General features: G+C 40.5%; 1 protein-coding gene across 1 annotated transcript; it reads right to left on the bottom strand.

Annotated features, from left to right (window-relative positions):
• Positions 1 to 10,215: 10,215 nt before the first annotated feature.
• Positions 10,216 to 20,459, bottom strand: LOC127447341 (protocadherin-8-like). Its single transcript, XM_051709165.1, has 3 exons — positions 17,971 to 20,459; positions 14,845 to 15,040; positions 10,216 to 10,874 (listed from the first exon to the last, which is right to left on the bottom strand). Exons 1-3 carry the CDS (start codon positions 20,377 to 20,379, stop codon positions 10,522 to 10,524), a joined length of 2,958 nt encoding a protein of 985 aa, XP_051565125.1. The 5' UTR covers positions 20,380 to 20,459; the 3' UTR covers positions 10,216 to 10,521.
• Positions 20,460 to 23,494: the final 3,035 nt, after the last annotated feature.

The raw sequence follows: 23,494 nt of genomic DNA, 5'->3' as shown, positions 1-23,494 counted from the left end.
AAAAAAGGTTCCCGGTGAAACTAAACTCTAGTGCCAAGATTGGAATCCATGGAATTTCCTTTGCCCTGTGAAAACATAGAGGTACTGCTTAGACTGCACCATTCATACGAGTCCACACATTGTAGGGGATTTCAGGTAAATCTGGTCACATTTTAACATATCAGTGTGAAAAAAGCAGCCCAATTTACCTACATTTACTCTACTTGGTCCGAATGGGAAGCTTTTGAGAACCCGGTCTCATGAGAAGTCGTAAGAATAGTACAAGATGGCAAAAAGTTTGTTCATTAAAAATATAGGACATCTACTGTTGTGTACAACATAAGAAAAAGAAACAGCTGGGTTTTGAAAGAACGTCCTGACGATTCATCATAAGAAACAATTATACATACAGTATGACATATGACATATGACATATGAAAGAATTGTCAGAAAATTATTATTTTTTTGACATTAAACAGATTTTAGTAACATTAGACAAACTATAAAAGTAAATTGTAAAAAAAAAAAAAAAAAAAAAGGTTTTATGTATCATATTTGATACATTAGGCTTTAAAGGTCATTATCCTCCTGAGAGACATTGCTTGCGACTTTTTGATTGCGATGTAGGAGCTGGAATATGATCAGGCTGACCTGAAAAAGGCCAGTAATTCATTTTTGTGTAGGACATTTGTTATTGAAGTTTTTGTACAGTGGTAAATCTTGGGGTATTATCAGAGGACTCTCTGGGCTTTTCAGAGATACCAAATGTTTGAGAGTTTGGCCATGAAAACTTCCTCTTCTTGCTCTATAAATATGCATTGAAATGTATCAGAGTACAAATACAATATGAATAAAATATTCTTTTTTCAATAAACTATTTTTATCATAGGTAGTTAATGCAGCAAACACTATATTGACATTTAAAAAAGGGAAACTGTAAAACTTTTTTCACTGGGTCTCATGAACATATGGTAAGATGACATCATCATAGCTTTTAATGTAAAATAATGAGATCTTTATAATGATAGAGCAAAATACACAGAAAAATTAGTTCACACTTTCAAGATATCTTATAAAATGTATTTGGAAGAATTTTCAAAGCTCTGTGATTAGTTTTGTGGTGTGCATGAATGTAATGTAATTATGATTGAGAGATCTTATTTGATACATGGATTTCAAAGGGGCTTTTTCAATAAAATAATATAAAAAATTTTAACCAAGCAAAACGGATGAACTACATCTCCTCACCCACACAAACAAGGACTTTTCAACCTCTGCTGCCTTGTGCTTCACAGAAACCTGGCTGACTGAAGCCATTCCGGACAGCGCGTTACATCTGCTGGGCTTTCAGCTGTTCGGAGCGGATCGCATCGTGGAGTTAACGGGGAAAACGAGAGGCGGTGGAACATGCTTTTACATCAATGAAAGTTGGTGTTCAGATGTAATAACATTAAAGAGGATGTGCTGTCCTAATTTGGAAGCGCTCTTTATTAACTGTAAGCCTTTCTACTCGCCGCGGGAGTTTTCCTCGTTTATTCTGGTGAGTGTGTATATCACGCCAAACACGTGTTTGAATGCTGTGCTGCAACAGCTGGCTGATCAAATCACAGACACGGAACAACAATACCCGGACTCAGTTATTATTATTCTTGGGGATTTTAACAAAGCAAACCTCACATGTGAACTGCCCAAATATAAACAGCACATCATATGCCCCACCAGAGACAGGAACATACTGGATCACTGCTACACAACAATAAAGGATGCATATCGCTCTGTTCCTAGAGCAGCTTTGGGACTATCTGATCACTGTCTGGTCCATCTTTTTCCAACCTACAGGCAGAAATTAAAATCTGCTAAGCCTGTAGTAAGGACTGTAAGGAGATGGACCAACGAAGCAGAGCGGGAACTACAAGCCTGCTTCGATTGCACTGATTGGAGTGTTTTTGAGGCTGCAGACACCAATCTGGATGAGCTCACAGATACTGTTACATCATATATCAGTTTTTGTGAGGATATGTGCATTCCTACTAGGACTTATTTAAAGTTCAACAACGACAAACCATGGTTTACAGCAGAGCTCAGGCAGCTCCGTCAGGCCAAAGAGGTTGCTTACAGAGTTGGGGATAAAGTCTTGTAGAATCAGGCCAGGAACACACTGAACAAGGAAATCAGAGTGACTAAAAGAAGATACTCTGAGAAGCTGAAAAACAAGTTTTCAGCTAACGATCCTGCATCAGTGTGGAGTGGCATGAAACAACTCACAAATTACAGAACTCCTGCCCCCAACCCTGTAGTGGACCAACAACTGGCTGATTACCTGAATGTGTTCTACTACAGATTTGAAAGGCCCAATCTCACAACCCACACCCACTCTGACCTTCACTTCACACAAACACCAACACCCCCTGCAACCCCCCGCCCCCCCCTCCTGCTACTCAACCTGCACTTAAGATCAGTGAAGATGATGTGAGCTGCGTCTTTCGGAAACAAAAGACAAGGAAAACTTCAGGCCCAGATGGCATCTCACCAGCGTGTCTTCGATCTTGTACTAACCAGCTGGCCCCCATCTTCACACAGATCTTCAGTAGATCACTGGAGCAGTGTGAAGTCCCATGCTGCTTCAAACGCTCAATCATTATTCCTGTCCCAAAAAAAACAAAAATCACAGGACTTAATGGCTACAGACTTGTCACCCTGACATCTGTGGTCATGAAATCATTTGAGAGACTGGTGTTGGCCCACCTGAAGAACATCACTGGACCCTTTCTAGATCCCCTTCAATTTGCTTATCGAGCTAACAGATCTGTGGATGATGCAGTCAACATAGGATTGCATCATATCCTGCAACATCTGGACAGACCAGGGACATATGCAAGGATCCTTTTTGTGGACTTCAGTTTGGCTTTCAACACCATCATCCCAGCTATTCTCCGGACTAAATTACACCAACTCTCTGTTCCCACATCTATCTGTCAGAGGATCACCAGCTTTCTGACGGACAGGCAGCAGCTTGTGAGACAGGGGAAATTCACTTCCAGCACCTGTACAATCAGCACTGGTGCCCACCAGGGATGTGTGCTCTCCCCACTACTCTTCTCCCTCTACATCAACGACTACATCGCCAAGGACCCCTCTGTCAAGCTCCTGAAGTTTGCAGATGACACCACTGTCATCCGGTCTGCATACAGAAGGGAGGTTAAACAGCTGGCTGTCTGGTGCAGTCAAAACAACCTTGAGCTGAACATGCTCAAAATGGTGGAGATGATTGTGGACTTTAGGAGGAACACACCAACACTGACCCCCTTCACCATTCTAAACAGCACTGTGGCAGCAGTGGAGTCATTCAGATTCCTGGGCACTACCATCTCACAGGACCTGAAGTGGGAGACACACATTGACTCCATTGTGATCCAGTTGAGGAAGTTCAACCTGCCACAGGTGCTGCTGATACAGTTTTACTCAGCAGTCATTGAGTCTGTCCTCTGCACTTCAATAACTGTCTGGTTTGGTTCAGCTACGAATTCAGACATCAGAAGACTACAAAGGACAGTTCGGACTGCTGAGAGGATTATTGGACCCCACTCACCCAGCCCAATACCTTTTTGAACTGTTGCTTTCTGGCCGATGCTTCAGAGCTTTGAGCACCAGAACCGTCAGGCACAGGAACAGTTTTTTCCTCAGGCTATCTATCTCATGAACAGTTAAATTGCCCCATTGAGCAATAACTATGTGAAATACACAGTTCAGTCTTTTTTATATTTATCCAACACATCCAACCTCCTCTGCCATTTCATTCCTCTGAAAAAAAAACAAAAAAACATTTGCATTGTACATAACAGATTTGTATTTGCACTGTACATAAACGATTTGCATTAGATTGCACTACGTATGTGTATGTGTGTATGTATGTATGTGTGTGTGTGTGTCTGTGTGTGTATATACGTATGTGTATAACTATTTTTTATTTTTTATTATTATCTATGTCTTGCTGCTGTTTTGTATTGTTTTTGTATTGTTGTGTGCATTGATATCTTAGATGTTATTTACGTACACTACCAGTGTTTGAATACACCTGGTCATTGTTTATAATTAAAGTTTAAAATGTATAAAGTCATGCAAACTTTCAAATAACACAAATGAAAGTATCTTAATTCTGTAATTCACAACAAATATGTAATCTTATATTTAAGCTTTCACAAAGTCGCCACATTTTGTAGATTACATCTCTGCACATTCTGGGCATTCTCTCAACCAACTACAATTTTTTGTCTAATTCAATAATAGAGGTAGACCAATAGCTGTTTTGGTCAATACCGATAATAACTAAGCTGGTGAAAAGATAACTGATTAACTGGCCAATAGTTTTTAAATTTGAGTCAAAACTGAATAATATCCCAGATGCAGTTTATTGTTCAACCAAAATTTAAGATTTGGTGCATAATGTGGGACTTGTAACTGTAGACAAGCCCGAAAACACACAAGGGACTCTTATTATGAAACGACAGAGACTTGGATCTGTTACAGTGATCTTATTTAAGTATCTACCAAATGCAGATTTTTAAAGCCTTTATTCTCAACAAGCTTGTACATATATTTCCCCAGGTTTAATGAGCAATATGGTTTCTTATTATTCACAAGATAGGAAGTTGGAGACACAATGCATGTGCCGACGAGGCACATTTCCATTTAGTCTTATTTCACTATGTAACACAATTTTTGTTCCTGGGTAGTAAGTGTTATTTCCTAATTGCTTATGCCTCAAAAGTATAGAAAATGGCTATTATTCCCCACAAACTTTGCTTTTGTGACCAGGACAGTGATCATTTCCAGGTGAATTTGTCTTTTCGTTCACATAAAGTCAGAAAAAAACAACATATGAATCCAAATGAACATGTATTAATACAAAAATGACTACAAAATATTTAGAAGTGAGTTGTTTTTCGAGATTTACAATTCTACTGTAAATCACTTTCACGAATCAGCCCCCAAATGTACTCATCATACTTCAAGGTGTCCAGCAAGGTCTTAATGTTGTTGTAATCCTCTTTGAGGTGCACCGAGTGAGCCAGGGGAAGAGACGGGTACTTGTTACCATTATGGAGCAGCACGGCTTTGAGGCTCCTGGATGAGCTGTCTATGAAGAGGCACCACTCATTCTGGTTACAGGCGATTCCGATTGCCTCAAACAGACTGGTCACATTGTGGCAGAAGCAGAGCCCATCTTGATGGGTGAAGAAGCTGGAAAAAGGTTGGTGATGCTTCCTCTGATCTGCGACTTTCACATTTTCATCCAACAAGTTCCACTGCTTGAGCCTAGATGTCAAAATCTTGGCATTGGACTTGGTGAGACCAAGATCTCAAATCAAGTCGTTGAGGTCTTTTTGGTTGGGGTAGTATGGGTTTCTCTCCTCAGCTCCACCTCTGAAATTGTCATCTGGATCTACAACGTCTTCCTCGCTCTCTAATTTGCTGCTCTCTTCTAAAGACGGCTGCTCTCTCTCCGGTGGAGTGGGTACGAGGAGCTCATGGCAGTGTGGCACCAGGGCGATAGATGAAGGAAGGTCCAGATACGTGATAGCAGGTGCATTCTTGCCAGTCCAACGTTTGGATGGGTCCACCATGCAGAAGTAGCAGTTGCTTGAGTGGTCAGTGGGTTCCCGCAAAATTCTTGGGATAGCGAACTTCATGGCTCTCTTTTCCCCTCTTACCATCCTACAAAAATACATTTATTTCACCCATGACTAATGTGTAAGAGATTCTCGCAAAATTTTTCATATATGATATATTTTTTCAATAACATTGAAAATGGTAAAACATTTTTAAATTAAAAACTTTTACAATTGTAAAAATGAAAAAATTGTATAACATCAAATTCCGAGCAACAATTGTTCATCTTACCTTCCAGAGTTTTTTTGCAGTGCTCGCAGGTGAAATGAGGTGCCCAGGGTTTGTCTTGATCCCCAACAGGCATGCCGAAATATTCCTTGTAGGCCTCACACATCTTAGCAGATGCTTCCACGGAGTCCTTTTTCGCTCTTGTCTTGATAAACTGGCCTTAGACATAGCAAAATGCGTCTGCCGGATGCTCTTGATGCCATCTCAGAAAAATGCAGATATGTATCCACTTAGGCAGCTGGAACTAAACTGAACTGGTGGGCTTAAGGCCCCTGTATTTATACTACTATTTACTGGAAAGTTCTAGAAAGTTCTAGTCAGTCAAGTATACTCAGCAATGAATCTATCTGGAATGTTCTGGAAAATAGGTAAATTTCAAAATATCACTGTCCTGGTCACAAAAGCAAAGTTTGTGGGGAATAATAGCCATTTTCTATACTTTTGAGGCATAAGCAATTAGGAAATATCACTTACTACCCAGGAACAAAATAATAATAATTTGTTACACTGTGTTTTTCTTTGCATGCCCTCGCTTCAGTTTAGAGTAAGGGAGAGTGGGGGGATTTGAGCCTGTTTTCACTTAAGGTGTCTTTAAAGTGAGGGCATGACAGTAATGTCTCCATCTAAAATATGTACATATATTTCAGGATGTGGTGCATCCCTGGGAATAATCACTTTGGATCTAAAATAAACTGTTTTCAAAATATCACCTTCTAAAAAATTTTTTAAAAAAAGTGGTCTCTTGGCTCAACTTGCCTGCAATGAAGTGGTAATTCGAGCCACACGGGCGTAAATTGTGGCATTATGTTGACGTAAAACTGAACATTTTCACCTCATATGCTATATCAAAGCAAGACAAATTCAGTACCAAATGACTTCTTAAAGGTTTTATTTTAAGATGAATAACTTTAAACAACTTTAAAGTCCAGTTTTCTTCAACAAGGCCTATTTAACATTTTCAGAACAAAATCAAGTTCAAAATGAAGAACAAAATCGACTGTAATTCTCCTCAGAACCGGGCTACTACTCAACATCCCATTTGTCAATGCTGCATGGGAATATGAACTTCTGCTCCCTTCTGGCTGTTCCACCGAGTTTTTGCGGTTTGGGTAGTTTCTTGAGCACATCACCTCTAGGGATGAGTCCTTCATCATTCTCTTTGAATGTGAAGGTGGGCTTTTCATCCACAGAACTCCCACGACTTCACCTCAGAAACTTTGCACTGATGTCTTCGCCCTCAACTTTCTCCACCAATCCAATGTAATTATAGGATTTTTTTTCCCTGCAAAGGTCACAATGATGAAGTCACCAGCAGATGGTCTGCAAGCTCTGTCTCAATTTCTTCATCAAAGACTTGATTGGCATGTCCAGCGTGACATGATGGTTTTTGGTCTAAAATTAAAAATGTCACATCAGTTCAGTGATAAAATATAAGAATGCAATGTAGAAATACAGTAACATAATACTTTAATAATATTCATAAGAAGGGGCGAGTTGAGCCACTGGCTCAACTTAACCCATGCCTTTTGGCTCAAATTACCCAACGCCCACAATTTTAACAAACTTGTATCATCCAGCAGTTTAGAGCTAACATCATGCTAACAGTATAGTCTCATATTGTAACTTCCTAAAGAAATAACACATGTGTGAGATTTTTTCAAACTTGTATGTAATTGTTCAGACACAAGAATCATGACTCCTTGAACATAAAAAAATAAATAAGTTTTTTTTTTTTACTTAAATGTGCTTACCAGTTATTCCATGGGCCTCTCTCCATCACAGGGTGAGTAAAATGGATGACTCTTCAAATTTTGACCAATTTTGTCTGTGGTTGCCTAGAAACAAGGAGTGGCTCAACTTCCCCACAGGCTCAAATCACCCCGCTCTCTCCTACTTGATTATCTAATCAAAACAGTGTTGGTCACAGAGGAACACTGAAGAATAATAATAATAAAAAAAAAATATTAACTAGGGCTGGGTTTTGATACAGATTTCCCGATTTGATTCTCAAGCTTCGATATGGTTTATTTCGGTCACAGTGTCCATTTTGTCAGGGTTCTGCCCTTAGTTTTGGGTTTTTCCCTTTGGGGCAGAGCCCTGACATGTATGTGTTTGATGTTTGTTTTATGTCTTGTGTCTGGATTCGGTTGGATTGGTTTATTACTCTTTTGCTGAGTCCAGACACTTGTTTTTTGTCTCGTGTTATGTGAATGCACTTGGCTTTGCGTGTTCTCATTTCCTTGCGCATTTGTGTCTGTCTTGTCTTTATTGATAGTTTTGTAATTATATTGGGTTTCGGTTTTCTCTCCCCCATGAGCCTTGTGTTAATTTTTGTATATATATATATTTTTCAATAAATGCCCATCTTTGTTCTCTTGCGTTTGGGTCCCTTCCTCTTCACACTGTTAGCGTACCATGACAGTACGAACTGGCCACTTCTGGACCCAGCAGAGACAAGATGGGCATCTTCTTTTTTCCATCTCCCTCCAATGATTTTCCATCCGTCAACGCATGGTTCAGCTCATCCACCTGCACAATGTCCGTCAGAGGAGAACTTGCGTGAGAGACTTTGCTTGTGACTTTTTGATTGCGGTGGACGAGCTGGACTATGATGAGGCTGACTTTAAAGAGGTTTTTAACACCCGCCTCTACAAGCCTCTTAGTCAGTGGGAGATGGAGAAACTGGGGCATTTGGACTTTTGGGATTTCGTTGATCACCTTTTCGATCATGGTGAGATGGAACTCTCATCCCAAGACGGGCTTCCCCATATGGACATCACCATTGTCCCGCCCTCAACAAGCCCAATCCCCAGTCCTCCTATGACCTGTAAATGGAGGAGGAGGAGGAGGAAGAACGGGTCAGCCGCAGTTCCCCTGGAGACAGCCACCCTTCCTGCTGCCGACCGCCAGGAGGCGGTGGCCGTTTCCGCTGCAGTGCTTCCGACCGTCCGTAGGAGGAGGAGAAGGAAGCCAAGTAAGGCACCCGAGCCAGTTCACTGCCAGCGTTCACAGCCAAGGAGGACACTCTCCAGTCGCTGCCAGCGCTCCCGGCCACGGAGCATGTTCCCCAGTCGCTGCCAGCACTCACGGCCATGGAGGCCACACAGCCTGTCCATTTCTTCGTGGCCATCAAGTCCATCCAGTTCCCTGAGGCTGTCGGTGAGCCTGTCCAGTTCTCTGTGGTCATCGAGTCTGTCCAGTTCCCTGAGGCTGTCGACGAGCCTGTCCAGTTCCCTGAGGCTGTCGACAAGACTGTCCAGTTCCCTGAGGCTGTCAATGAGCCTGTCCAGTTCCCTGTGGTCATCGAGTCTGTCCAGTTCCCTGAGGCTGTCGACAAGCCTGTCCTGTTCCCTGTGGCTGTCGAGTCCGTCCAGTTCCCTGAGGCTGTCAATGAGCCTGTCCAGTTCCCTGAGGCTGTTGACAAGCCTGTCCAGTTCCCTGTGGTCATCGAGTCTGTCCAGTTCCCTGAGGCTGTTGATGAGCCTGTCCAGTTCCCTGTGGCCGTGGAGTCCGTCCAGTTCCCTGAGGCTGTCGACGAGCCTGTCCAGTTCCCTGAGGCTGTTGACAAGCCTGTCCAGTTCCCTGAGGCTGTCGATGAGCCTGTCCAGTTCCCCGTTGTCGTTGACAAGTCCGTCCAGTCCCCTGTGACCGTCGACGATCCTGTCCAGCCACCGGTGACCTTCGAGTCTGTTCTGTGGCCATCGACCAGCCTTTTGCTCAGTCCAGTGGCCAGAATTTCTCAGAAACAATCAACCAGTCAGTTGCTCAGCCCAGTAATCAGCACCCACCAGACCCCAGCTACCAGTCTGTTGCTCAGCCCAGTAACCAGCACCTGCCAGACACCAGCTACCTGAAACTTCCTCCCTGACCTGTACCCTTCTGCCAGGCCACCTGACCCCGTCCCCTACCTGGATCATCCTCCCAGGCCTCCGGACCCCACCCCTGACCTGTACCCTCCTGCCAGTTCGCCAGACCCCAGCCCTGACCTGTACCCTCCTCACAGGCCACCTGACCCCACCCCTAACATGGAGCCACATCCTTGGGTTTAACTAATCCTACTATCGGCATAGATTTTAGCCGATAACGATAGTTCCAAAAAGCAACTATCGCCACCGATTAATCGGTCAAATAAATACAGTATATTGGCCTACCTGTAATACAATAAGCACAATTTATATTTGTCTATAAAACTAATTTTAAGAATTTAAGCATAAGAAGTTTTTCTGATCATGAAAAACATAAATTTAATTTAGTGTGTCCAAAATTTTGACAAGTGTATATCAAAGACACAAAACACCGTTGATATTTCTGTAACTTGTTTTATTTCTCATGGTTTTATGTCTTAAAAAAGAAAAGCTTGTTCAATTTAAGTAAATGTGGTTATCGCAGACATAAAAGTGGTAATTTAAAAAAGAAAATGCCATTTAATGTGTGCGAAACAGTTAGCTACTGTGTAATTTACAAGCAAATTACAAGCATAAACACATTATAATCATCAAAAACATGCTATGAAAAAAAACATAATATTGTTAAAAATATATTTTGCATATACAAAAACATTAAAACCCTCGATACAATACAGTTGAAGATAAAAGTATGTACAGCAACACCATTATATAACATACTGTAAATCACATTGAGGTATCAGGCATCTGTAAATCCCCCAGGACTGTTTGTTGTGATTGGTTGTGTGGAATGTGTGAACACTTGGATATGGATATTTTCAGAGTCTTGTCTTCGTTCTGATTGTGGCGAGCAAATGTGAATGTAATCGTATTGAGTCTGCTGATCCTCTGTGAGGCTTTGCAAGGCTGCGGTTCTGGCCGTGTGAGTCTCATAACTGCTCCTCTGAAGCGTGCCCTGTGAGGATGGCCGTGTCCTTGAGAAGGTCAATAGATGTCTGGTATTAATGCTCCCACTGGTTCTGCTTACAGATGGGCTCCAACATCTGTCTGAGTGGCCGAGGATTCTACACTCGCTGGTACAGGCCCACAGACCTGCAAAAAAACACATAGCTGTAAAGCTTTCTCTGCACGTTTGGCAACTATACAGGCATGTATCAGGCAGATCAGATGGAAACAAGAACAAGTTTGAAAAAAAAAAAAATGATAAAAATAGATATTATGTTTTGTAATATCTCTAACATGCCTTGAGTACAACATTACATAACAAAGTAACAGTTCATATTTCATTTAGATTTGAGCATTGTGGAAATCATTACTTGCTCGTCAGTAAAATCCAATCAGTAACCACTCCTCAGACTGATGTACAATATAAGTGTTTTTAATTCACTATAAAAGTGCCTGCTCAAAAGAATCATTCATTTGGGAAACACACTACACTGGTCACGCTGTTTGTTTTTGATTCACTAAAATGAACCAACTCATACAAGTCATTCCTTATGGAATCGGACTACACCGATTATGCTGCGTGTTCTGCACTGTCGTTTCAAAAGAACCGGCTCATAAATTCAGGAATCGGACTACACTGCTCATGCTCTAGATTCAAAAGAACTGGCTCAAAAGAGTAATTCATATGGGAATTGGTCTACACTTGTCGTGCTGTGTATTTCGGCTGTAGATTCAAAAGAACCAACTCAAGAGTGTCATTTGTTCAGGAGCCGGACTACACTGGATGCGCTGTTTGTTTCATGCTATAGATTCTAAAGAACCAGTTCAAAAGAGTCATTTGTTTGGGAGTTGGACTTCACTGGATGCTCTGTGTATTGTCGCAGTGTAGATTCAAAAGAACAGGTTCAAAAGGGTCATTTGTTTGGGAGTCGGACTTCACTGGACGCACTGTGTGTTTTTGCGCTGTAAATTCAAAAGAACCAACTCCAACCAACAAGATTCATTTGTTCGGGAGTGGGCTACACTGGATGTGCTGTATGTTTCGTGCTGTAGATTCAAAAGAACCGGTTCAATAGAGTAATTTGTTCGGGAGTCAGACTACACCGGACATATTGTGTGTTTTCGCGCTGTAGATTCAAAAGAACAGGTTCAAAAGAGTAATTTGTTCAGGAGTCGGACTACACTGGACACTGTGTGCTTTCGCGCTGTAGATTCCAAAGAACTGGTTCAAAAGAGCCATTTGTTCAGGAGTCAGACTACACTGGACACTGTGAGTTTTCACGTTGTAGATTCAAAAGAACAGGTTCAAAAGAGTCATTTGTTCGGGAGTCGGACTACACTGGACCGTGTGGACAGTCAGTCCCAAAGATTGGATTAGAAAAGGTAATCAGATATAAATTTAGTGAGAATGAAGCCTCAGAGATCTTGTGTCCTGAAAGAGTCCTGAATCAAATGTCTTCTTCACTCTTGTTTATTTTCACCAGTATATACTTTTGTTTGACCTTAATGTCTTTAATGTGCATGATACATGATGTGAACACTACTGAGGTCTATTAAAGGTGAATGTGATTGCACAGATCCCTTGTTTCCTAAAGACAGCTTTCATTTATTAGAGTTTAACAAGGTTTGACTAGAAATGAATGAACACTGACCTTGAAGTTAACTAACCCAATCAACAGCTGATTAATGTGAGCACCTCTGTAGTTTAACTACAAGCAAACTCAAAATTTGCTTGACTAATGCTTGTGACACCTCATCAACACAAGGATGGGGCTGTAATGTATAATTGGTCCTGACAAAAGTCGGAATGACAGAAGCCTTGCTACCTGCAACAGTGTTACCTTAACAGTTTTATTTTGCCAAGTCTTTCAACACCAAAGACAATCCTATTTACTATTGTATTAATAACATTATTAATATTATTTCTATTATTATTCTTTGTTTGTTTTTTTAGCCCTTTCAAAGAGGCCGATAATACCTGGAGTTCTCTGACTGTTTGCATTCCAATTAATCTCAATGGCCGTTTCTCGGCTGGCACATGCAGACTTACAAGTTTGCGATTTGAATTCTGCCATCTTTTTGTTTTGTTTTTTTAACCAATTCTTAACATTCTAGAAACATTCTCTTTAGGTTTTATTTTTTATAACCATAAACTAATGTTCCCAGAACGTTGCAGGGAGGTTTTCATCAGAAAACTCAATAATAACTTGTACAGAATATTCTGGAACAACATGAGGGTGAGTAAATGGTGACACAATTGTATTTTTTAGGTTTTAAGTATAGAATTCATAGTGCTTTTCTGGACACCTCTTCAGTAAATTTCATTGTTTGTTTGTTTGTTTTTTTTAGTTTTATTTTGGCCCTTTTTCATCTTTTTCAGTTTGAGAAAGGACCTTGAACTAATAGCTAATAGCTGCCAGCATGCAAGAAAACCTGCGACGTCATTTTCGCATAATTTACAGTGCATACCAGCTCACTTCTAGCACAGGTCCGATGTCATTGTCTTTGTTAATACAGTAAGACAAATTTATTTTCTCACAAATACTTCATGACCTAAGAAAAAACTTTGGATATATTGTAATCTACTGTAATCTTTATCATCAGCCACATTCCAATATTTGTTGTTGGGCATTCATTGAGCATTGAGTTTCATTACAAACCTCAGAACTTGCCTGCAGACTATTATGTTCACAATAATATCATAACATAAATGTCATTCAGTTTACAGTAAATATTATGCATATCCTGCAGCACACTTATACTGGACTAATGAGAATCTTTGATCAACTTTTGTAGCATACAACTCCATGATCAATCAAATATTTTCCTTAAAAGGAGATACTTCCTTTTCCTTCAAAATAAAAATCTTCAAATGAAATGAAATGGCTAATAAACCATTAACTCTTTAAGCTCTGAAGGTGTTTTTTTTTTTTTTTTTTTGTGGCATACCCAAAATTAAAGGCTTGTAACTTGACAAAAAAAAAAAAGGAGGGTCAAATTGTTTGGTATCATTGTAAAGAAAACTTTTCACATTTTTTAATGATATAGATTATGATACATTCTGAGACTCTCAGCCTAAGAACTGCTAAAAGATCACAAAAAATTGAGCCAAAAATGGACTTTTTTTCTTATTTTTCATATTTGACATTATATATCTAAGTATATATAAGGTGGCTCCGAAAAACTGCTTCCCAATCATGTCAACTATATCTGAGAATACGACAAAGCAATCAAAAGTTATAGCACTACAAATATAATTTATCATAGTGTCCAAAAACATCTCCATGTGTTCAAAAACGTCTCCAAACAAATAAAACATAATAATTGTACATAAGAACTAATTACACATGCAAACACAACAATGACTAAAGGTTTGTATAGTATGCAGACATGATTTTAGTAATGAGATTTCACAGAATGAGTTTCATTCTGTGCCATTTGAGTCATCATTGAGTCATTTAAGTGTCGCCATCTTCTGGTGGCCAAATGTAACATTGTGCTTCATGTGGATTATCTAATGATCTATGCATCTGATTATCTTGTGTGTGGGTTCGTTTGAAAGATCATCACCTCTTCTAAGTAATGGTGTGTGACATTTTATGTTCCGTTTATATTACATGGCATTGTAAGCAAAAACGCGGCATATAAGCAACACCAACATAATAGTCAAAGACATATACTTAGCTATTACTCGCTATATTTCTGTCTGTGAGTAAAACAAATAGGCTGGTTGTAGTCTACTCTTTGAGAGATTTCCAACAATATATGACACATGGCTATTTGATCAGTTTGATATTTTTACTGATTGCAATAAGCAGTCAGTAAAAATATGTTGTTTATATACTGATTGATAATTATTATTATTTTTTTTTAATAAATTATCAAAATGGAACACTTCTGATTTGTCTGCAGATTTCAAAGCACTTGTTCGGTTTTGGTCATAATGTTTACACTCTAAAAAAAGTAGAGCTTCTAAGCTTTCAAACGAAACCAATTTTGTGTTGGTCAAGTCTGTAGTTATTAATATTTTGACGATTATTTTTTACGTGGCCCATTGGCAGGCCCATTCGACCTTAAAGGGTTAATGAGTGGGTGAATCAGATGAGTTAATTCTAACCTTTATATGAAGTGTAGTCTTTTTTGATGCCTTCACTGATATCAGAATCGCTGTCATTGACATCACTGTCCCCTTTCCCACTGTCCTTGCCGCTTATCTGTGGGTCTCTGACTGCTATCGTCATCATGGAGTTGCCTTTCCATATTGTGATTGGTCGAGCATTCTCTTTGCCATAACCAGGCAGAGTGGAATATCCCTGTGAAAACAGAAAACATTACATGCAACAGTTTTAAGGACAGGGAAATCATCTTTGATTAAAAGGTGTAAGGACACATTAAGAGTACCAAAACATAATGGCAATGCTCAATAAGCCTAAAAAGTAATGCATAAGTGCAATAATCTCCAAGGATCCCTCTTAAACACCATAAACGGCTACTAATCGCACAATAGACTCTCAAGGGCTTTTCAAACATTCTCGCTTTTCATTGCAGTATCTGCTTTAACTGTACGTGTCATACGGACCATTGCATCGCGTCTTGCGCCATGAGCGTTGTATTTTTAAGATGCTGTGTAAAGTTAAAGGGGTCATATCATACATTTCTTATTTATTCAGTTTTTCCCCTGAGGTCAACTTCATTTAGTAAACATAATAGTTTAGTTATTTATGACTTAAATTGACTAAACAGAATTAAACTCTTGTCTTCTGTGCCTTTAAGCTGGCAGAGATACAGCACCTTCCTCACTAAGACACGAATTGCAGGTTTGTTGTATGTCTTTACTGCCTCATTCTTTAATAACAGTCTCATAAAGCTGCATTAGATTATCACATCATCATTAAACTATCTATGCTTAAACTGTTAAGATAAGACTGAAATGATCATGCATCTTGTTTAAAATAAGCATCTTGTTTCTAATGTAAGCATCTACAGCCACATACAGCACATGCTTTGACAGACTTTACCACACTTTACTGTTATCGTTAGTTATTCTGCTGTTTTGGAATTATAGCATATATCCTACTTCCTTCTTATTACTTCACCACAACTCTCTGGGCCAAATTTCTAATGATCCCTATAGGAATCTTTGACGTGCAAACTTAGACAGGTATGTGTTAATGTTTTCATCTGTCGGATATTGAGGAAGTTTATAATGAGACATTTTTACAGTTTGATATTAATTAGGGCTGTCGATTTAACGCATTAATTCAGTGCAATTAATTACATATAAAATAACATGTTACAAATGTATACGCAATTAATCATGCCCCCGGACCGTAATAAGGAAGATTCCTGATTAATTCAAGCTTTGAGTGCCACCTGTTTTCAGCAGGGGGCAGTAAGCGAAACTCGCAGTATAGGCAACGCGCAGCTTATACAGAGAACAAACCAACCCTTCAGCTGACAGAACAAAATGAGGACGCATTCTTGCATTCAAACACAGCTTGATAGCGCGCAAATCAGAACTTAGGGATCTCAAGACATGTTTTTCTGAGTATTAAACTACATTTAACTTGACACAGCGACCTTAAAATGGCATGTTTATGACGCGAGGCAACCAAAGTGAGACAAGCGTCCGTCTGACGCAGGTGTACATTGACGGGTCCTTAGAAAAGCCCTCATAATAAATCTTGGACTGACTGATGAATTCAATTGCAAAATGGATTGCTATTAACTGTAGGCAAATCATTCGCTTATGTTCAATGATATAAACAATACATTGGATTCTAAAGCCACTTTTTGCTTTGTCTTATCAATGCTTAACTGCTCTGCCACAATAATGTAATGCATTTTATCTATTTACAATTATTTTATCATAATATATTGAATTATTGTTATTTGAGGGGCTTTCTCCGCAGATATTTAGATATACGATTAATTGTGATTAATTCGATTAATTTATCGGCACACCATGCAATTAATTCGACTAAAAATGTTAATCGATTGACAGCCCTAATGTTAATAAATGCTCTTTTTGGACTGGAGAGGAAGTTTTGAGTTCTGAAACTTACTGTATGGTTTTAAACTACAATTAACTCTTTTATTTGAATATTTGATTAAAAATGTATTTCTCATGATCTCTTTAAATCTGTTAAGGTCTGTTCATAACGAAAGCATTTTTGTGTCCGTCTGCAATGTTTTTTGATTAGTTTCCTATGTACACATGCGCTAAATTGACTTTTTTGGTTGCTCGGGAGCACCAGGAGTGTGTCACCTTTCAATGTGTCCACACATTTTATCAGTGACGCTGTCTACACTGGAGAAACATCTTTTGCGGCGGGTCGCGTAGAGCCGACAAAAAATGATGTCCCGTTCTATTGCCGATGCTTTCAATGTAGAGAGCCTCAAGCAGTTGTATCTCATCAATTGACACATTTAGTGTACACAAGTTGTTTTAAAAGTGCATCTCGAGACACCTGCGTTCTGTTATAGGCTTTGCATTGCACTGCGTCTAACTTATGTTTATAGCACAAGGATACGTTTGGTGTGAAAGGCCCGGAAACTTCTCGAGATCCCCCATTCTGTTCCATTACTTGAGCTCCATCTAGCTGGTTTTGAACGCAAGTCATGAATGCATCTTGTATGAACTGCCCCTTAACGCGCAGGCACACAAACAGGAAGAAACGCTTTTGTCATAGGTGTCATTTACGGGTGGGACGGGTGGAATATGTCCCTACCACTTTTTACCTAGCGATGTTTTCTCGTGCATCCAGACACACGATTTACTCACTCCAATGTTAAGCAGCTCGTCATATCCAGTTAAATTGCAAAACACAATGTAAACAAATGTGTCCCCACTTATGTTATAGGCCTACATCCACTAACGTACAGATGCAATCTTTGTTTATTAAAATAAAAAGTTGTATTAGAGCAGATTAGAACCCAGAACTCCTTGAACTCCAGCTGAAAACTTTACCCTGAGACCAAACAGTCTTTCAGATGCATGCTGTACTGATCCATACATTTATCCCAGTACTGACAGTGTCACATGTATGGATCAAGTTATCAAATTAATCGTGTGTAATATTTATTAGAGTGCTTGAATTGGTCATTAAAAATGGCTATTTATCAAAACAGTAAAAGATTAATTGGCATAATTAATATTCATGAGTGTCGCCACTTTGTGACGTCACAAACGGTCCCCACCACTTTTTAAAACAAAGTGACACCCATGGCTGTTGCCACTTACATCTATTTCTCCCGCCACATTCCTGTATTTGTTCTTGAAGGTCTGTGGGGTTTCGTTGAAAACTTCAGCCGTCGCCTGCACACTGTTATGTAGTTTCTCAGGAGTGTTAATGACAGTTGTGGAGTGAAAGGTGTGTGCATCAAACACATTGGCAGTCTGGTTGGAGATCATTGAGACAGCGTTGTTCTCTTTAGCGTAAGGAATATCCGCTGTGTCACGAAGCTCCTCGGCACGTCTCTTTTTGCGACTTTTGCATAATATGTAGGATAAAATAGCCAAGAAAAGCACAGAAGAACTAGTCAGAGCAACGATTAAAATGAGAGTCCATCGCTTAGGTTCGTCCTCCTCCCTTTCATCATAGAAATTGCCGTTTGAAGGCGCAGTCTCGGTTAATGTGAAGTGAATCGTGGCTGTTGAAGTGAGTGACGGGTGCCCGTTGTCATTGACCGTCACTAATACTTTCCATATATCATACGCATCGTAAGCAATTTTGCTGTTGATATAGATTTCCCCTGTATTCGGATCGATCGCAAAGCCGAGATCAGCTCCGTCGTAAAGCTTGTACGTGAGTTCAGCGTTCAATCCGGCGTCCGAATCTTGTGCCATGATTCGGGTGACGATATAAGCGGGTGGCGCATCTCTGGGCAGCTGGATGTCGGCAGAACCATTGTTCAAGGGTGGCTGAGTTATACGGGGGGCGTTGTCATTCTTATCAACTATATTGATTATGAGAATGGCATTGTTATGAAGCTGTGGCCATCCTCTATCAGTGGCCTGGACACGCAAACTGAGCCTTTTCGTGACCTCGTAATTGAAACTTTGGAGCGCGTAAACGTTACCCGCTTGATTCATAATGGCAAATTTGGAGACGCTGTTTGTGTCCGTGTCGAAAAGCTCATAGGTTATCTCTCCATTCAGCCCGGAATCCTGATCGCTGGCTAACACAGTTGCAATGTAGGTTCCCGGCAATTGGTTTTCCTCTATGAAGCCCTCATAAATCTTTGCGCTGAACACCGGGGCATTGTCATTGACGTCTGTGAGCCGTATAATAAAATGGGTTAGTGTGCGTAACGATGGCGCGCCGAAATCCTCAGCCACCACAGTCAGATTATACTCCGGGATCTTTTCTCTGTCGAGGGGTGCCATTGTGACTATTGTGTAACTGCCTTCATACGCCCCTTTGAGTCTGAAGTTGCCGTGTCCACCGTTCAGAGTGCAGCTCACCTGCCCGTTCGCACCAGTGTCCTTGTCCTTGATGCTGATTAACGCGACCAGGATGTCTGGACCTGTAGCTTCACTGACGTGCGCAACGCCATCTATTACCGATGTTATAGGTGTGATGATTATTTCAGGGGGGTTGTCATTCACGTCTATAATGTTTATGATGATTTTGCACACTGAGGGGACCGGATTTTGCCCTAAATCTGTCGCCTGCGCATCGATTTCATATGTAGTCTCGTCCTCATAATCAACAGAGCTCTGTAAAGTCAAACGTCCTGTGTTGTAATCCAATCTGAATAGCTGTCGAATCTTTGTGGTCACCTGTTTGCCCAATTCGTACACAACCTGTCCACTTAGTCCCTCATCTGGATCAATGGCGTTTAAATGCAACACCAAGGATTCAACGGGGGTGTCCTCTGGTAATTCGACAGAGTAGTGGGTTTGCTCAAAAACAGGACTGTTGTCATTGGCGTCCTTTACTTTCACGGTGACATTAGTGGCCCCGCTTTTTGGAGGATGTCCTCCGTCGGTCGCCACAAGCTTTAGTGCGTAAAACGCGCGCGTTTCTCGGTCCAGCTCTTTAATGAGCACCAGCTCCGCATATTTAACCCCATCCACTCGTGTTACGACATCAATGCCAAAGTGAGTGTTTTCAGTGATGTGGTAGGTTTGGATAGAGTTAGAGCCCACGTCCGCGTCTTCAGCGGCGTCCAGAGCGATGCGCGTCCCCAGCGCCGCGCTCTCGGAGATCTCGATGGTGCACTCGGTGCGCGGAAACTCCGGCGAGTGGTCGTTCACGTCCAGTACTTCCACCTCGACGTGGAAAAGCTCGAATTGCTCTGCGGACACGAAAGCGACATCAAAAGTGATTAGGCACCGCGTATTGCGCTTGCAGATTCGCTCGCGGTCAATGCGTTCTTCGACTGTAAGCCTCCCGTCGCTTTCTCTAAATCGGATAAAGGAGCCGGTGGATGGGCTCATCAGCTTAAACCTGATGCTCGGGAACGTTCTCCGTTTTTCCAGCGTCCAGGTGACATTGCTGGCTAGTGTTCCAATGACCGTCGGCGGACGTACCTCCTCGTATATTTTATATCTCACCGTTCGTTCCTCGGACACAACCTCTGACACAAGCGAAATGCAGATGAGTGTAATTCCAAGTATCCGCACGAATAAAAGTCCTTGCTCCATTTTTGGCACTAATATTTTGCGTTTACCGTTTCAGAAAGACCTGTGCGCACCGGGCGCGTCTGTTGTTCTTGGAGAGTCGTTTCTAGTCTTGCTACTCATCAGGTTCTCAAAACTGAAGCGCGAGTCACTTGTTCTACGTGTGCAGCGTCTTCTCTACACCCCCTCCCGTGACAGACACTAATAACGAGATTTCTAATTCACATGAATGTCTAGTGAGCAGACACAAGGCTCTGATCCATGTAGAACAAACTGAATAGAAATATGACATTGTGTTAGAATGGGGAAATGACCTGTCATTTTACTGTCCTCGGAGATAAATATAAATATACACAGCAGCTGGGCAGCAAAGAACATAAAGAGACAATTATCAGTTCATATAGTTTTAGTAAGAAGTTTAAATGTATAAATGTTATAGCACATCATATACAGTATAAGGGAATTATGACTGGAATCTTGGTTAGCCATATGACACATTGGATACTTCATATTGCACATAAATCTGCACTTTTGTAAAGAACAATTGAGTAAAAGAAGAATGTCTTAAATTGAACAGGCTCCAAGTTCACCAGAAGTAACACTAATCACCCTAATGATGACTTCACACAAATCACAACTATCAACAACAAAACAACAACAATAGTCTTAAGAATTAAAACTCAAATATTTTTAAATAACAATTATTCCTTTTCTACATAAGTTCCCTTGTTTTGACCAAACATACATAATTTAAGCACAATGGCTTATGGGTATTCCACACAGCTGCAGTTTTGTACTTGATAATTTTGAGTTAGTGTTTAAAGAACTTATATTTTTGAGTTATGATTCCAAAATGTGACATTTCAAATACCGTTTAATCAGGACCACTTAAATGTTTTTAATTAATGACAACTTTAGGATTTAGAGAATAACGGTAACCCACCCATCCATCCACCCAACCATCCATCCACCCACCCACCCAACCATCCATCCAACCATCCATCCATCCATCCATCCATCCACCCATCCATCCACCCATCCATCCATCCATCCACCCATCCATCCATCCATCCATCCATCCATCCATCCACCCACCCACCCACCCAACCATCCATCCATCCACCCATCCATCCATCCATCCATCCATCCATCCATCCACCCAACCATCCATCCATCCATCCACCCATCCACCCACCCACCCAACCATCCACCCATCCACCCATCCATCCATCCATCCATCCATCCATCCACCCGTCCACCCACCCAACCATCCATCCATCCACCCACCCATCCATCCATCCATCCATCCATCCATCCATCCATCCATCCATCCATCCACCCAACCATCCATCCATCCATCCATCCACCCACCCACCCACCCACCCAACCATCCATCCATCCATCCACCCATCCATCCACCCAACCATCCATCCATCCATCCATCCATCCATCCACCCCTCCATCCATCCATCCACCATCCATCCATCCATCCATGGCCTAATTATGGATCTCACCACAAAGCACAACTGTAAGTTAGCCATAATGTATTCATCTTTAATCTAAATCAAGATCTTTCCCACTAGGTAAAAGGCTCTAAACTGAAGCTGGGTCTCATTTTACTCAGTTGTTAAACTCTAAGAAATGCAGTCAGTTTTGTGAAGTACTTCTAAATATTTCATGAATTTAGAGTTTATCATCATACCTATCTCCAGTAAAATTTATTCCAAACATTCCCAATGATATTTCACAGAAGGAATTACATTTCTTTGAAAGTTCAGGGCAATCTTTTGCACCTTCAAATGAATCCATGCAGCTGAAAAGAGGTTTTTGTGAGGGGAAAAAATGCTGTGCAACTGTTTGAGGGGAGATAGGGATTCCAAATTTATAGTCCGCTCACAGACATAATTCCATTTTTAATAGGATTCTAAATGCATTTGGTTTCAGGGGATATCTTTTTGCATTTTCAAGTTTGCTAATCATACCCGTCTTTGACACGCTTCAAGAAATGGCACGAAGTCGACACATAAAGCTCAGAATGGGCCTCATAAAGGTTTAGAATCGGAATCGAATTATACGGCACCAATGCCCCCAGTCGCCTGATTAGTGTTCTCGTTGGAGATCTTTTTTTAAGATTCCTCCTGGACAGAACGTCTGTCTCTCCGAGACACAGAGCCTTTTATGAACTGCATTAAGATTTGCAACATTTGGGAAGAATCCTAGGAGAACTGTGGGTGCCAGTCTTTAACTCCTGCTCTGATGAGTACACTGAGAAACAAGACAGAAAGACAAAGGCAGAATATTGGAGCGTTATCTGTAAATTACCTTTGCTTTATGAACTGTTCTTTGTAAACATTGTTTAATGAATTGTAATGTACTTTAACCCTGATTAATTGCATTAAATTGGCAATTAATGCAATTATTTTTTTTTTTTCAGAAATCCCCCCAAATAAAAATAAAAGACTCCAATTATTCATAAATAATATTGTATGCGTTTAGAATCTTATGATAAACAGAAAGTATTTTTGTTGTTGTCCTAACTTTGTAAACATGTAATTCTGGTTCTGTTCACTCTACCGAACTTCGAAAAGTCTCATTTTATTCCACTAGATGGCAGAAAGCACTAGATAAATATTTTTTTCCTCTATCACATTCCATCACAATATACAGATCTGAAATGTAGGTGGCGCTCTAACGCATTTTAGCCCTCACATATGTGCTCGTCCATAGACATTCAGTCTAATTTTCAGTTCAAGCACCACCCTCATTATTTCATTGAATATCTCGGCCTCTGAGTGGACTACAAGCTCAATTTAAGTGTCATTAGAAAGCTGAGATATATAAAATTTTATCATCAATAGTCAAAATCATATTTTTCTGATGATTTGTTTAGCATGCTTTTCCTGCTGGATGGCATATTTTGTAGATATAAAATTGGATTATTCAGCCAAGCTCACAGTTAAGTAAAAAAAATATATATATATATATATAGATATAGAGTTTATTAGCTATTTGGGGCTTCCAACAGCAGTTATTGGAGCATAAAAGAGACGTTTGCATTTGATGACTTACAGAAATCATATTTCACTTTTTGATTCTTTTGAAACTCTTTCGAACTGTGGTATTAGGGTTAGTAAAAAAT

This window comes from Myxocyprinus asiaticus, chromosome 10, assembly GCF_019703515.2.
Source record: "Myxocyprinus asiaticus isolate MX2 ecotype Aquarium Trade chromosome 10, UBuf_Myxa_2, whole genome shotgun sequence".
Classification (NCBI taxonomy): Eukaryota; Metazoa; Chordata; class Actinopteri; order Cypriniformes; family Catostomidae; genus Myxocyprinus; species Myxocyprinus asiaticus.
Note: the sequence above shows the minus strand (reverse complement) of the source record. Positions and strands in the feature narration are given on the sequence as shown.